Source organism: Lacerta agilis, chromosome 8 (genome assembly GCF_009819535.1).
Source record: "Lacerta agilis isolate rLacAgi1 chromosome 8, rLacAgi1.pri, whole genome shotgun sequence".
Classification (NCBI taxonomy): domain Eukaryota; kingdom Metazoa; phylum Chordata; class Lepidosauria; order Squamata; family Lacertidae; genus Lacerta; species Lacerta agilis.
The window spans coordinates 76,127,336-76,143,148 of NC_046319.1; the positions used below are offsets into that span (position 1 = coordinate 76,127,336).

General features: G+C 49.8%; 1 protein-coding gene across 1 annotated transcript; it reads right to left on the reverse strand.

Moving 5' to 3' along the window:
- Positions 1–1,930: 1,930 nt before the first annotated feature.
- On the reverse strand, positions 1,931–15,028 carry B3GNT8 (UDP-GlcNAc:betaGal beta-1,3-N-acetylglucosaminyltransferase 8). The gene is made up of 2 exons (XM_033158407.1): positions 14,943–15,028; positions 1,931–3,723 (listed from the first exon to the last, which is right to left on the reverse strand). Exon 2 carries the CDS (start codon positions 3,714–3,716, stop codon positions 2,496–2,498), a length of 1,221 nt encoding a protein of 406 aa, XP_033014298.1. The 5' UTR covers positions 3,717–3,723; positions 14,943–15,028; the 3' UTR covers positions 1,931–2,495.
- Positions 15,029–15,813: the final 785 nt, after the last annotated feature.

Here is a 15,813-nt window from a genome sequence, read left to right on the forward strand (position 1 = left end):
TTTCCTTATGGTGTATTTAAACACTAGGAGGCCAATAGCACAGACAAGTTTGCTGGGCTCCTTTGTTCACCCAGCTTCTCTGGGTGCCTTGGACCTGGGAGATCAAGCCACAGACCTTGGGCGGGGGGGGGGATGCTTGTGGTGGGTAAACGTCAGGTAATACAGAACTCTTCAGCAGGATCCACCCAGCCTGTACCTGATGAAGGGTGGGGAAGGAGAGCCCAACTTAGACTTGATACCACACTTAACTTGCCCATTAAAAGCAGCCTGACAGGTGTGAACCAGGCAGAGGTTTCTGCACCACTTAAGTCTTACTTACAGAAAGACTTAAGTGGTGCAGAAACCTCTGCCTGGTTCACACCTGTCGTAAAAGCTGCACCTGCTTCTTTTCAACGTGTCCAAGTACTTTTCTGCTAAAGGCCAGGACAAAAAGGTGTCAGCCTTCTGATCCGAGTGGTGGTACATGTCCGCAGCCCTCCTTGCTTCAGCGGGAAGAAAACAGCATTCAAGTTGCGTGTTAGATTTTTTAATATTTCTGATTAGCTGAGCCAGCTCTGGTACATGAGCTGCATAGAATCCCACTGTGTGATCAAAGAGTTTGATTGAAAGCAAATTTGATAAGCACCTGAAATGTACTGATAAGTACCCAAAGGCCATCTAGTCAAACCTGCTTGCCACTGAAGGAAATCTTATCAGTGCAACATCCCTGGTAGGGCTGCAAACCTTCACCACCAGAAAAACGTGTTTAGCAAGGGTTGGTCCTCCAAATATTTTTTTAACCTGGGTGATCTGAGAGAGTCAAAGTTGTTTGCCCTTCCAAATCTGAAAATTATTCCCTAACGTTGAGCTGTTGCGGTAGAATTGCTCCCTCATTTTCACATCCCTCCTCTATGCATGTTTAGTTTTGTTTCTTTCTAAAGGCAATGGCAGCTTGGATATTTGTTCCCCATGCACTAAGATGGCCTTAACAGATTGGAGAACTAGGCCAAAAGTAATGAAATTAATTTCAATACGGACAAATGTAAAGTTCTGCACTTGAGGCAGGAAGAACCAGATGCACAAATATAAGATGGCGGGGGGGGGGACCTGGTTTACTAACAGTACGTGTGAAAAAGGATACTGGGGTGTTAGTGGAACACGGCAGCAAATAAATAAATAAAAATACTAATGCTATTCTAGGCTGCATCAACAGATGTCTAGTGTTTTGATCAAGGGAACTCATAGTACCACTGTATTCTGCCTTGGTCAGACCACACCTGGAATACTGTGTCCAGTTCTGGGTGCCACAATTTAAGAAGGATATGGACAAGCTGGAACACGTGCAGAGGAGAGCGACCAAAATGAAACCAAGCCTTATGAGGAACGGTTGAGGGAGCTGAGTATGTTTAGCCTGGATAGGAGGAGACTGAGAGGAGATATGAGAGCCACCGTCAAATATCTCAAGGGCAGCCACACAGAAGATGGAGCATGCTTGTTTTCTCCTGATCTGGACACTCAAGCCAATGGCTTCAAGTTACAAGAAAGGAGATTCCGACTAAACACCAGGAAGAACTCTCCCTTGGTCATACCCCGTCTCCAAGCCATACCTCACTTTGGCCCTTTTTCACACCCAGAATGGCTGTTCCAACAGTGCAACCGTCTCCCTTGGAAGGTGGAAGACCCTCCTTCCTTGGAGGCTTTTAAGCAGAAGTTGGATGGCCATCTGTCATGGATGCCTTAGTTGATATTCCTGCATTGCAGGGGGGTTGGACTAGATGACCCTTGGGGTCCCTTCCAACTCTTCCATGATTCCACGAATGTCTCCTTGAACTCTGATCACACCTTTTGCTTGTCCAGGAGGAGGACAGGTGGTGTCTGTTTGTGTAGAAACCAGCCTCCTATACAAAGGCCAAATTTACACCCATTTCTCCACCCACTTGCACCTCTGGCCATGCGGCCCCTCAGAAGATGGCACGGAAGAGAATGTGGCCCTCTGGCAGTAAAGGCCGCCCTCCCCCCCCGGCAAAGAGACTGAAGGTGGGCCTTGACGCAGTCAGACGTGTCCTCTGCCACTGATACACCACCCTTTCCGAACAACTCAGAAAAATGCCCCTCTGGTCCTCTGCTTTCTGCAGGGCTGCCCACTGTGCCAGCTGCCAACCTCTCCCCTCTCCATGCTGCCACCCCAGAGCAGACATAAAACAGAAACCTACGGAGAGGCCTAGTGAAGAGGGTCCAGTGCCCCTCTGATCCAGTATTTGGTTTCTGGCTGTGGCCAGGCCCCTGCCTCTAGGAAGTGCCCAAGCAGAATAGGAAGGCAGTGGCATGGCGCCACCACTCGGAACTGCCCTTTCTCCACACACAAACTTTTCAAGGAAGTCTTTCCCCTCCCTTAACTGCATACAGGAGGTCCTCGTGTTCGACAGAGACACAAAAGGCTGCGCCACACCTGCCTCCGCCTGCCTTCAGCGCTCAACAGGAAGCGTCTCGAACCCGTTGTTCCTGACTCCCATCGTTCAGCAGCTGAGGTTGGGGTCTGTGATCTGCTTCCACAGCTGGAGGGTCTGTTGGGGGCTGCGGCGGTGGACCAGCAGCAGCCTGCTGTGGACGCACGGGTCGCTGCGGTCCTTCTCCGCAATGTCAAAGGTCAGGAAGCCCGGGTGTGCTTCGGGGCGGATGCCCAGAGCTTGGAAGCAAAGCCCCGTGTAAACGTCGTCGATCGGGTAGAACGCAATGTGTCGGGAGATGAGGTGGAGCCACCGGGCTAGCGGCCCCGAGAAGATGTACCCCCCGCCACCCGCGTAGGACGGGTAAGGCCCCATGTAATACGACTCGGGGACGTAGTATTTGCTCCGGCGGACGCGGAACGGCGAAGCGTTGGCCATCACTTGGCCCGTGTAGAGCATCTTGTTGGCGTCTAGGGACCCCAGGTACTCCAAGACCTTGGGCGTGTTGATGAAGACGTCGTCGTCCCCCTTGAGGACGTAGCGCACGTCCCGGCAGTACTCCGCGGTCCAGCTGAGGAAGAGGAAGTCCTTCAGAGTCAAGTTGAAGAAGGTGTCCTCAAAGTCCCACATCAAGATGTCGCCGTAGCTCCGGCTCTCGTACTCCACCAGGCGCTGGAGCCGAGGCCCGAAGCGGCTCTGGGCCGTGCCCAGCAAGAAGACGGTGCGGACGGGCAACCCTCCGGGTTCGCCCTCGCGCCCCCACGTGTCCCGCACGGCCTGGCGGGCGGCAAAATTCCCCGGCAGAGATTTGATAGCCAAGAGCAGGAAAGTGCGGTTCTTGGTGCCGGAGCATTTCCCCGCTTCGTTGATCAAGAGAGAGAAGTTCCGGCATTCGTCGTAGAGGAGGAAGTTCCTGTAAAGGTCCGGATAGGAGCTGAAGTCGCTGATTTTGGCCACCCGGCTTGCTGCCTCGGGCCCGGCGGAACATTCGTTCCATGACGTGTTCACCAGCCCTTCCTCCAAGTCCTGGAAGATCTGGTGCTGCTTTTCGTTCCAGTAGGCGTTTGTCCGCGGGATGCTCTGGCGCAGCTGGTGCAAGGAGGCGTTGAAGCGCTGCAGGGTGAAGGCCGGCAAGTCGTCCTTGGAGGGCTGGGCCACGGTCGTGACGCCGTGCCCCCCGTGAGGGGTCGGGACCCTCTCGGCCTCCTCCACACTCCACTCAATGTAGGCTTTGAGGGCAACCAGACTCAGCAAAGCGGTAGCCACGGTGATGCACCGCGAAGGTTTCATCTCCTTCCTGGAAAGCAAGAGCAGAGGGGAAAGTGAGGCTCGGAAGAGCTGAGGAACGGGATGGAAAATAAAAAAAATTATTATTAATAATAATTAAAGATGGCAAGAGCCATCCTGTTCATAGTACTTCAGGGTCACGCCATCTGTAAAAGGTTTTTCTCTTCCCAAAATCCACTCCTTTGGATTTAGCACTCGTTCATATACAGTCATACCTCGGGTTACGGCCACTTCAGGTTGCGCACCACGCCGAACCCGGAAGTAACGGAAAGGGTTACTTCCGGGTTTCGGTGTTCGCACATGCGCAGAAGCGCTGAATTGCATCACGCGCATGCGCAGACACAGCGGCGCAGGTTGCAAACGCTGCAGGTTGCGAATGTGCCTCCCGCACGGATTGCGTTTGCAACCCGAGCATCCACTCTGTGTGTGTGTGTGTATTCTGTTTTACAATTTGGAATACTCATTGAAACCTCCTTAAAATATCCATGACTTCCCTTCCTCTTTCCATGGTTCATTTTGCATGTCATAAATCCCTGCATATTTTACAAAAACTAAACCATTCCGTATTCCATTATTGCATCCATCAAAACTTACTTACACTGTTGAATTTATCTTAATGCTGCCAGCGTTTTCAAGTGTACACAATTTCCCACCATATATTCAATAAACATTTCCCAATCTTCTCTAAACGTATGTTCTTCTTATCCTCTTATTCTATATGTTAAGTCTGCAAGCTGCGCATATTCTTCAGCTTAAGCTGCCATTCTTCCTTAGTTGGGACTTGGCTCGTTTTCCATTTTTGGGCTAACAAAACAATGGGCCGCAGTAGTGGCATAGGATTTAGCACTCTTAATAGCTAGGTCGTTTTCTGCCCGAACAGCACAGAACAGTCTCCATAATCCTCTGGTGCCAACTTGCAACGGCAAGAATAAAATCATACCACTGGCCTAAATGTTTAGAGGCTGGCCTGGAATCTTGGGCACATGAAAGTTCTGATTATGCAAAACTATATCGCTAATATAAAAGTTAAAATGGAGCTACAACACGGGTTTGTAGCCAACTAAGGTCTCCTCGGGACGCGGGTGGCGCCGTGCTCTAAACTACAGAGCCTAGGGGCTTGCCGATCAGAAGGTGAGTGGTTCAAATCCCCGTGACGGGGTGAGCTCCAGTTGTTTGGTCCCAGCTCCTGCCAACCTAGCAGTTTGAAAGCACGTCAAAGTGCAAGTAGATAAATAGGTACCGCTCTGGCGGGAAGGTAAACTGTGTTTCCGTGCGCTGCTCTGGTTCGCTAGTCCTGCTGGCCACATGACCCGGAAGCTGCACGCCGGCTCCCTCGGCCTATAGAGCGAGATGAGCGCCGCAACCCCAGAGTCGTCCACGACTGGACCTAACGGTCAGGGGTGCCTTTACCTTTAAGGTCTCCTCAGAGTAAACCCACTGGAATTAATAGGGTACGTGACTCATGCCCATTCATTCCAGCGGGTCTACTCTGAGTAGGACTCGCACTGGCTACAAACCACAGCCTTCTCGGGCTTCTTTAGATGTAGGAATCTCTTCTGCAAGAGCATGACTTGAGCCTGTTCGAACCTTCAGACGCATTTGTGTGTTGAAGCACACTACTTAAAAATTAAAGTCTCGAATCAATATCGGCTTTTAATAATTTATCCCAAAGATGGCTTCTATTTATGGAAGCGAAAGCAGGAATTAAGTCAATAAAAGCTGTGCAGGTTCTGCTGTGGCTTCCCATTATCAAATGGTCGAGCGAGAAGCAATTACCAAAGGAAATTCCTTTCCTTGAAACCTGCCTGGTCGTCTACTACTACCAGTATATGATAATGACCCTCCAATCTTTGCAGGAATGATACATAGCAGACATTTTGGCCAAGCTGATGAGCCATAGTTCTTGGCAGGATTTTTTTTTGGGGGGGGTGTCAAACACTCCGGGGAACTGAGTTCCCTTACCTTTTAAAAATTAAATAATTAATATTTTTGTCTGGGGGCGGGGGCTGGAACGGATATAAACCCAATGCCTGAGCCAAAAATCCACCTGTATCTGCAATCAATAAAGTTGTGGCCATTTCCAAACCAGATCATTGGTAGCTTGAGTTTATTCAAGTTTATTGACTGCCCGGCGGGTGGGGGGGGGGTGGCACTGTGACTGGTCTCACAATAAACAAACAAACAAGCTCCGTGGTGATTCCCCCCCCCACAAAAGGACTGATTGTTAGGATCCAGCCAATTGTCTTCCTTATATATTATATAAGGACTATAATGCTATATTTCCTCCCACTTGGTATACAGGCTTTATAATTTGTACACATAAACAAGCTTCCAGCAGTCCCACAGTGCTCTTGAAAATTTCAGGTGGCAGAAAATCCTGCCCCGGAGAATTATTTATAATTAAAATTATTATGTATAACCGGGGGACGACACATTTAATAGACCATAGATTGTTTAATCAGCCCAAAGTGTGGTTGAAGAGGAAAGATATTGCCTGATGCCTAAAGATATGGAATGAAGGCGCCAGGCCAGCCTCCCTGGGAACAGCATCCCGCAAACGGGGAGCCACAGCAGAAAAGGCCCCGTTCTTGTGTTGCCACCCTCTGGACCTCCTGTGGAGGAGGCACACAAGGAAGGCCCTTGGGTGATGAGTGCAGGGTTCATATGGGGAGAGGCGGTTGTTGTTGTTGTTCAGTCATTCAGTCGTGTCTGACTCTTCGTGACCCCATGGACCAGAGCACGCCAGGCACGCCTATCCTTCACTGCCTCTCAGTTTGGCCAAACTCATGTTAGTAGCTTCGAGAACACTGTCCAACCATCTCATCCTCTGTCGTTCCCTTCTGCTTGTGCCCTCCATCTTTCCCAACATCAGGGTCTTTTCCAGGGAGTCTTCTCTTCTCATGAGGTGGCCAAAGTACTGGAGCCTCAACTTCAGGATCTGTCCTTCTAGTGAGCACTCAGGGCCGATTTCCTTGAGAATGGATAGGTTTGATCTTCTTGCAGTTCATGGGACTCTCAAGAGTCTCCTCCAGCACCATAATTCAAAAGCATCAATTCTACGGCGATCAGCCTTCTTGATGGTCCAGCTCTCACTTCCGTACATTACTACTGGGAAAACCATAGCTTTAACTATACAGACCATGGTCGGCAAGGTGATGTCTTTGCTTTTTAAGATGCTGTCTAGGTTTGTCATTGCTTTTCTCCCAGGTCCATCTCCCAGGTCAAGATGGACAGGTCATAGTGGAGAGTTTGGACCAAACGTGATCCACCTGGAGGAGGAACTGGCAACCCACTCCAGTATCCCTGCCAAGAAAACTCCATGGACAAAGACAACAGGGAGAGGCGGTATATGAAATTAAAACTTCTCCGCTGATCTGACCGCTGCCAGAGTGCGGCCCTGGAGGGGTTGGCTAACGATGCAAACAGCTTTCGGGACACAAAAGTTAAGCCACCCCTGCTCTGTGTTAGTAACTTAGAGTCAATTTAAAAAACAACAAACAAACAAACCACAGCACACAGCTGTCAAAAGGACTGAGAACCCTTTTTCCTGATCTGCTAGTTCTCAGCTTGCAATGAGTTTTTTAAAAAATAAAAAATAAAGAAGCATTTGAAAGCAGTAGCATGAAGCTGTACAATCCCTTCCTCCACCTCTTTCTTCTGGGCACGGGTAAACCTAGCGCTGCATGACGTGAGAGATGGGTTCCTTCTAAAGGAGTTTACCCATTTCCTTCCTGGCTCTAGAAACCCTGTTTGGTGCAATGGCCCAGGAAGTGCTGTCTTCATCACAGTAGTGCCGTAACTTTGCAAGGTCTCTGCTTCTTAGAACCACAGAATCACAGATCCCTTATGTACTTACCTTTTCATTACTTCGGGTTTTACAGAGCTGATGCTCTTTGGTACAGTTTTCCTGCACTTAGAGGTTTCCCGCCTGCGACTTTAGTAGGCTTGCTGTGCTCACAAACCCTGGCGCCAAGAGGCAATTGTCTCTGGTGTACCAAGGCCTGTTTCCCCTGGGAGGAAAGGCGCCGGTTTACGTCGCACACGGCCATTTTTCCCGCGGTGCATGCACGGAGCTGCTCTCCGGTGGAGTTCCAGCGTATAGATATGCCTCATGTGACAAGCACACACACACACACACAATGGTGCTGGATTTCCCCCTCCCGCCGAGGCTTTCTACCCTCCGATCCTGGCCACTGGCCAAGGGGATAAATTTAAATTCTGCCTGGGTGGCAAAACTAAACAGTCGTGCAGGCCATGAGACAAAACAGTGCGCTTGGCATCTCCGAAAAGAGCATCTGCCACTCCCCCTTGGCAATGGCTGGAGGGCGAGGAGAGGGGGGGAAATCTCCTCTCTATAGTTAAAAAACTTTTCCTCCCTCCGTTCCACCCCAGTTGCTGGGATGGGTTCAAAGTGCGAGGGAAGCCACAGGCTAGAAGCTAGTGCAATTCTTCCTTCTCTGCAGTGGCGTAGGAAGGTGGGGGCGATGGGGGCGGGGTGCCCCGTGTTCCAGCCTGGAGGGGGTGACACTCGGCTTGCCCCCCGCCCCGCGACACCCAAGCCGGGCGGGTTGCACGTGTGCTGCAGCCCCGGATGGAGTGCGCACTCTGTCACACATGCGCACTCCGTCCGGGCCGGCGCTGCTGCTCCCGCGGCAACCTTGCGAGCCGCTGAGCGAGCGGAAACTCGCAAGGCCGCCACACACAAAAAGGAACACGGACAGGGCAGCCCCACAAGCCGCCGCTCGCTTGGAGGCTCGCAAGGCCGATGCAGGAGCAGCAGCACAGGCGCAGGCGGAGTGCGCATGCGCGGCTTTTCGCACATGTGCAGTCTGTCCTGACGTGCGTTGTGATGTGTCAGGACGTGTGCATATGCGGAGCGACGCCCTGCCCCCAGGGGGTGCCTCCGTGTTTGTCGCCCCAAGCAGCTGGATCAGGCCAGAGGCCAGGGCCTTCTCGGTAGTGGCACCCGCGCTGTGGAATGCCCTCCCACCAGATGTCAAAGAGAACAACAACTACCAGACTTTTAGAAGACATCTGAAGGCAGCCCTGTTTAGGGAAGCTTTTAATGTTTGATGGATTATTGTATTTTAATATTTTGTTGGAAGCTGCCCAGATAGGTGGGGTCACGAAATTAAAAGACGCCTGCTTCTTGGGAGAAAAGCAATGACAAACCTAGACAGCATCTTAAAAACCAGAGACATCACCTTGCCGACAAAGGTCCGTATAGTTAAAGCTATGGTTTCCCCAGCAGTGATGTATGGAAGTGAGAGCTGGACCATAAAGAAGGCTGATCACCGAAGAATTGATGCTTTTGAATTAGGGTGCTGGAGGAGACTCTTGAGAGTCCCATGGACTGCAAGAAGATCAAACCTATCCATTCTTAAAGAAATCAGCCCTGAGTGCTCACTGGAAGGACAGATCCTGAAGTTGAGGCTCCAGTACTTTGGCCACCTCATGTGAAGAGAAGACTCCCTGGAAAAGACCCTGATGTTGGGAAAGATGGAGGGCACAAGGAGAAGGGGACGACAGAGGACAAGATGGTTGGACAATGTTCTCGAAGCTACCAACGTGAGTCTGACCAAACTGCGGGAGGCAGTGGAAGACAGGAGTGCCTGGCATGCTCTGGTCCATGGGGTCACAAAGAGTCGGACACGACTAAACAACAACAACAAAGGAAAAGTGAGAGATCAGAAACCGAGATGGCTTCTGTAAATCCGGGACTGTCCCTGAAAAACAGGGACCCTTGGAGCATCTGCAAAGACATAGTACTTCTTGACAGCATGACATTCCTTCATGGCAGGGGGTTGGACTAGATGACCCTTGGGTCCCTTCCAACTCTACAGTTCTATGATTCCATCTAGACCGGATAAAACCCCAACCTAGATCTTCAATATGGGCAATCTGCTGGGTAAACATGGACATATTCCCCATTCCAGTTGGAACGCAATATGTTTTATTTGTTTGTTTCAGGGTTTATTGCCAGCTCATCTTCAAGTTAATGAGGACTAGCTTCATGGCTCCCTCCCCAGCCCCTGAATGTATAAACCAATAAGCGTTTTCCAAGCTTTTATTTTGTTTGCCTTCACGACAGATCGGTCATATAGTCTCCGTTTTACAGTGAAGGGACAGAGGCCGACTTGTCCCGTGCCACAAGATGAGTTGAAATAAAACCAGGCCTATATTTAATTTATTTGATTGTCTGGCTGGGATCATTTCCCCTTGCCCTTTGCATGGTGTTTGTAGCCTTGAGGTTCCAGACAATGAAAGCCAACTTCCTGGAAGTTTGATAGAAAAACATCCCCAGAGAATCCATACCTGTGGATGTCAGTCAGTTGAGGACACTGTACATTCTGAGTTGTACTGTAAGTTATATGAAATTCCGAGGGATAAATACTTAAAGAATACCCCACCCAACCACCCACGAGTCTATTGCCACCTTAGTGACATCGATAACAACAATGACCTGCTGTCTGGCTCAAACAAATCGGTTATGTTTGAGCAACTAGGGGAGAAGGCAAACTTATTTGCCTTGCCCCTATTCACATCAAGTAGAATTTGCTTTTGGGAAAACATGGGCCGGATGCGTTCAGCATCGTGTTTCCTGCCACAACACAGACCTCCAGGCGGCTCACAACTGTTCAAAAACAAGGCTCATTTTAAGAAAACCACAATTATAAATTAGGCTGCAAACCTACGTCCTATGTGGAAGTGAACTCCACCAGACTCGGTGTGGCTTAATTCTGAGCAGACACAAACACACACATCCCCCTGTCAATGTGGCTTAAGCCTCCCGTATGCTCTAAATAAAGAGGAACACAAAATGCCTATATAAGAAACCCTTCTCAGCATAAGAATTAAATGTGTGCATCCAGTGTTAATTCAGGAAAAATGACGCAGGGTGTTTAGGAAATACTGAATCAAGCTCTATGTGATTTGGCCTCACCCTGCGTTGCTAAGTGCCCATTTAGTGCCCTAATGTGAACAAGGAGCTGACTTTTTTCCTTTCCTCTCCTGGCAGGGCTTGCAGAAAATCCATCTCCAACCAAATCAACAGGAAGCTGAATCCCAGAAGAGGATTAACCCCTGCCCACCCCCCACCCCACCCCGCCCTGGCTGGCTACAGCCATACATCAACTAGAAGGCCCCCGCAGTCATAGAATTGGAAGGGACCCAGAGGATCATCTTGTCTCTGCAATATAGGAACACGCAGCTGTCCCGAACCTGCAACCTTGGTGTTATATCTGCACCACACTCTAAGCCAGAGGCCGGCAACCTAAGGCCCATGGGCCAAAAGCGGCCCATGAGGGTCGCTTAACTGGCCCATGAGCTGCTCCCAAACTGAGCCACCCGCTCGGCAAGTCCCCACACACTGCGCTAAACTGGTGCAGCGTGGTGCGGCGACTCTCTTCTGCAGCTCCAAAAATCGCTTCTGTGCATGCCCAGATGTCGGGAATCGCTTCTGCGCAGGCGTGATTTTCAGCGTCTGGGCATGCACAGAAGCAATTTCCAGCACCGCGGACATGTGCAGACATGATTTCCGGCGTTGCGCTGCGCTAACAACTGAGCCATCCAGGCTGATCGATACCTGGAAGGATCTCCTAGAGGAGGCCAATGTCTTTCTACCAGCTCAGACCGTGCCGTAAGTGGCAGTACAGCGGACATCTGGTTTTGCACGCCTGTGGTGCTTTGTTGTTGTTGTTGTTCAGTCGTTCAGTCGTGTCCGACTCTTTGTGACCCCATGGACCAGAGCACGCCAGTCACGCCTATCCTTCACTGCCTCTCGCAGTTTGGTCAGACTCATGTTGGTAGCTTCGAGAACACTGTCCAACCATCTCGTGCTCTGTCGTCCCCTTCTCCTTGTGCCCTCCATCTTTCCCAACATCAGGGTCTTTTCCAGGGAGTCTTCTCTTCCCATGCGGTGGCCAAAGTATTGGAGCCTCACTTCAGGATCTGTCCTTCCAGTGAGCACTCAGGGCTGATTTCCTTAAGAATGGAGAGGTTTGACCTTCTTGCAGTCCATGGGACTCTCAAGAGTCTCCTCCAGCACCATAATTCAAAAGCATCAATACTTTGGCGATCAGCCTTCTTTATGGTCCAGCTCTCACTTCCGTACATTACTACTGGGAAAACCATAGCTTTAACTATACGGACCTTTGTCGGCAAGGTGATGTCTTTGCTTTTTAAGACGCTGTCTAGGTTTGTCATTGCTTTTCTCCCAATAATAATAATAATAATAATAATAATAATAATAATAATAATAATTTTATTTATACCCCGCCCTTCCCAGCCAGAGAACCGGGCTCAGGGCGGCTAACATCAATTAAAATCACAACAAAAAACATAAAAACGATCAATTTAAAATAACAGATTAAAATACAAATTTAAAATTCAATTAAAACTGCAGGTCTCAATTTCAAAATAACCCACCAATAAAAGATGAAGCATAAATATTAAACAGAAACCAACCCAAAGGCCAGGTGGAACAGCTCCGTCTTGCAGGCCCTGCGGAAAGATGCCAAATCCCGCAGGGCCCTGGTCTCCCGTGATAGGCTGTTCCACCAAGTCGGGGCCAATATTGAGAAGGCCCTGGCCCTAGTTGAGGCCAACCTAACGTCTTTGTTGCTCGGGACCTCCAAAAGATTATCACTTGAGGACCTTAAGGTCCTACATGGGACATACCAGGAGAGGCGGTCCCTTAAATACGAGGGTCCCAAACCGCATAGGGCTTTAAAGGTCAAAACCAGCACCTTAAACCTGATCCTGTACTCCACCGGGAGCCAGTGCAGCTGGTAAAGCACTGGATGAATGTGGTCCCGCGGCAAAGACCCGGTAAGGAGCCTCGCCGCGGCATTCTGCACCCGCTGGAGTTTCTGGGTCAGCTTTAGGGGCAGCCCCGCGTAGAGCGAGTTACAATAGTCAAGTCTGGAGGTGACCGTCGCATGGATCACTGTGGCCAGATCAGGGCGAGAGAGGTAGGGGGCCAACTGCTTAATACGGCGGAGATGGAAAAATGCCACCTTTGCTGTGATTGCAACCTGTGCCTCCATAGAAAGAGAGGCATCAAAGGTTACACCCAAACTCTTGACGGAAGGCGCTGGCACTAGTTGGGCCCCCGCAAGAGATGGGAGTTGGCCTCCCAACCCCATGTCGTCCCGACCCAGCCAGAGGACCTCTGTCTTCGAAGGGTTTAACTTCAACCGGCTCCCACGCATCCATGCAGCCACAGCCTCCAAGCACCTGGCCAGTGTGTCTGGGACCGAGTCAGGGCGGCCGTCCATCAATAGAAAAAGCTGGGTGTCATCAGCATATTGATGACAGCCCAGCCCGAAACTCCGGACAATCTGGGCAAGAGGGCGCATAAAGATATTAAAAAGCATCGGGGAAAGGATTGTGCCCTGCGGAACTCCACACACCAAGGAGTGTCGCGGCGACAATTCCCTCCCTAGCACCACTCTCTGTCCCCGACCTGAGATAAAGGAGCGCAGCCATTGTCGGACTGTGCCCTGAATCCCCACGTCGGCAAGGCGGTGGTCTAAAAGATCGTGGTCGACCATATCGAAGGCTGCTGACAAATCTAAAAGAATCAGCAAGCCCGAACCGCCTCGATCCAGCTGTCTACGAAGATCATCTGTTAGCGCCACCAAAGCTGTCTCGGTCCCATAACCAGGGCGGAAGCCGGACTGAAACGGATCCAGAGCCAATGTTTCATCCAGAAATCCGCTAAGCAGAAGAAGCAGGCGTCTTCTAATTTCGTGACTGCTGTCACCATCTGCAGTGATCATGGAACCCAAGAAAGTGAAATCTCTCACTGCCTCCATTTCTTCCCCTTCTATTTGCCAGGAGGTGATGGGACCAGTGGCCATGATCTTCGTTTTTTTGATGTTGAGCTTCAGACCATATTTTGCGCTCTCCTCTTTCACCCTCATTAAAAGGTTCTTCAATTCCTCCTCACTTTCTGCCATCAAGGTTGTATCATCAGCATATCTGAGGTTGTTGATATTTTTTCCGGCAATCTTAATTCCGGTTTGGGATTCATCCAGCTCAGCCTTTCACATGATGAATTCTGCATATAAGTTAAATAAGCAGGGAGACAATATACAGCCTTGTCGTACTCCTAGAGGAGGCCTAGATCTCCTAGAGGAGGCCAATGTCTTTCTACCAGTACAGCGGCAGTACAGCGGGCATCTGGTTTTGCACACCTGTGGTGCTTAGCACCTGTCAAACTGTTAAAAATACGAAAGGCTGAGTTTGCCACTCTCCATCTTGCAACAGCTGTGGAAACCCCCCCGCTGCCCCCCCCCCCCGTGCCTCATGAAAATGCACGAACTAGCTTTGCAATACCTGGGGAAAGCACAACTGACAACAAGGTCTGGGATAATCAGAAGAAGGCAGTTCTTGGCAAGAAGAGCACCAAGACAAAATAGTGGGCAAGGGAGGGTTTCGTGCTGTCAGTCACAGAGAAACTCCTACTGGAAAAAGCACCCGTTCCTGTCCTAACGTTGCATCCTTGCACTCATTAATATGTGAATCTTCTTTATTGTTTACATTTACGAGGCTGCAATGCTGCAGCCCACTGACCTGAGCGGAACTTATCTCTGAGTAGACATGGATAAGATGCAGCCCACCTTTCACCATCCCAGCCCTCTATGCAACTCATAAGCAATGCAATTCAGATGCCGCAATGATATGTCAAATCAGGTGAAACAGCAGCAGGACAAGCGTTAGATCAACAAGGGAGATGTTTCCAGAGGAAGGACTGTGAGGGGATAGAGACTCTGTGTTGGCCATCAGGCAATGGCTTTTCCCACCTGCCTTGTACTGCCCTAGGAGCCTTCAGGAAGCAATTTCTGCCACAGGAATTATGTATATGAGTCTTTTAATGAGCTGAATTGAGTGGAAGATTATGAGTCATGAGGTGGGTAGGTGAATCCAACAGTGCTAAGTTTATTTTTTGGGTGCTGATGTTGTTTTAGAGATTTTGAAGACTGTACCACTGTGTGAATCCCATAATATGCCTTTTGTAATTGGGATGTTCTGCTTATTTTCCGAGTTGTCCTGTTAACAGTGCATTATAGACTGCAATTGTTTACTGGCAATTTGTTAATTATTCTCTGTGATTTGTGTTGGGCTCATGGCGTTCCATAAACATTATTGCAATTTATTGTGAATGAAAAGCAGCACAGAAATAAAATAAATCAAATCAATAAATGGATTATATTTCACTCTTGCCTTTTGACGTTATAATCTCCAAGGCACCTGGCAGCACATCACTTCAAACTGGGCTGTATACTGCCCTCCATCTGAAGATCGCAAGGCAGCTCACTACCTAAAAACACAAAATGAAAGCACAAAATACATAATGAAACAAAACCAGAACAAACCAGCAGCCCCCCCCCAACCCACGGATACATTTAAAAGGCCATAGAACACTAATCAGCCAAAGGCCTGGTTGAAGAGAAATGTTTTCGCCTGGCGCCTAAAGATGTGTAATGAAGGCACCAGGCGAGCCTCCCTAGCGAGAGCATTCCACAAGTGGGGAGCCACCACAGAAAAGGCCCTGTTCTCGTGCTGCCACCCTCCAGACCTCTCATGGAGGGGGTCACACAGAGAAAGGCCTCATAAGATTGTCTCAAGGTCCTGGGTTGCTTCATATGAGGAAAGGCAGTCTGCCCTCTACCTCAGCCAGCAAAATGGCCTTGGGCCGACCCTGCCTCAAGAGGACACCAACCGCGAAAGAAAAGATCCAAACATTTTGTGTACCTGGCGTCCCTACAAGCCAGAAGCCCCAACGGGCTGGCCACTCTTTCTTATTTATTTATTTATTCTTTCATTCATACCCCGCCCATCTGCCTGGACATCCCCAGCCACTCTGGGCGGCCTCCAACAAAATATTAAAATACAATAATCAGTCAAACATTAAAAGCTTCCCTAAACAGGGCTGCCTTCAGATGTCTTCTAAAAGTCTGATAATTGTTGTTCTCTTTGACATCTGGTGGGAGGGTGTTCCACACAGGGCGGGTGCCACTACCGAGAAGGCCTCTGCTTCTCGCCATGAGGTAACTGTCAGAAGGCCCTTGGCGCTGGACCTCAGTGTCCGGGT

What these genes read in the sequence shown, in the direction of transcription:
- B3GNT8 (XM_033158407.1), bottom strand. Translation starts at nt 3,716, where the DNA reads ATGAAACCTTCGCGGTGCATCACCGTGGCTACCGCTTTGCTGAGTCTG.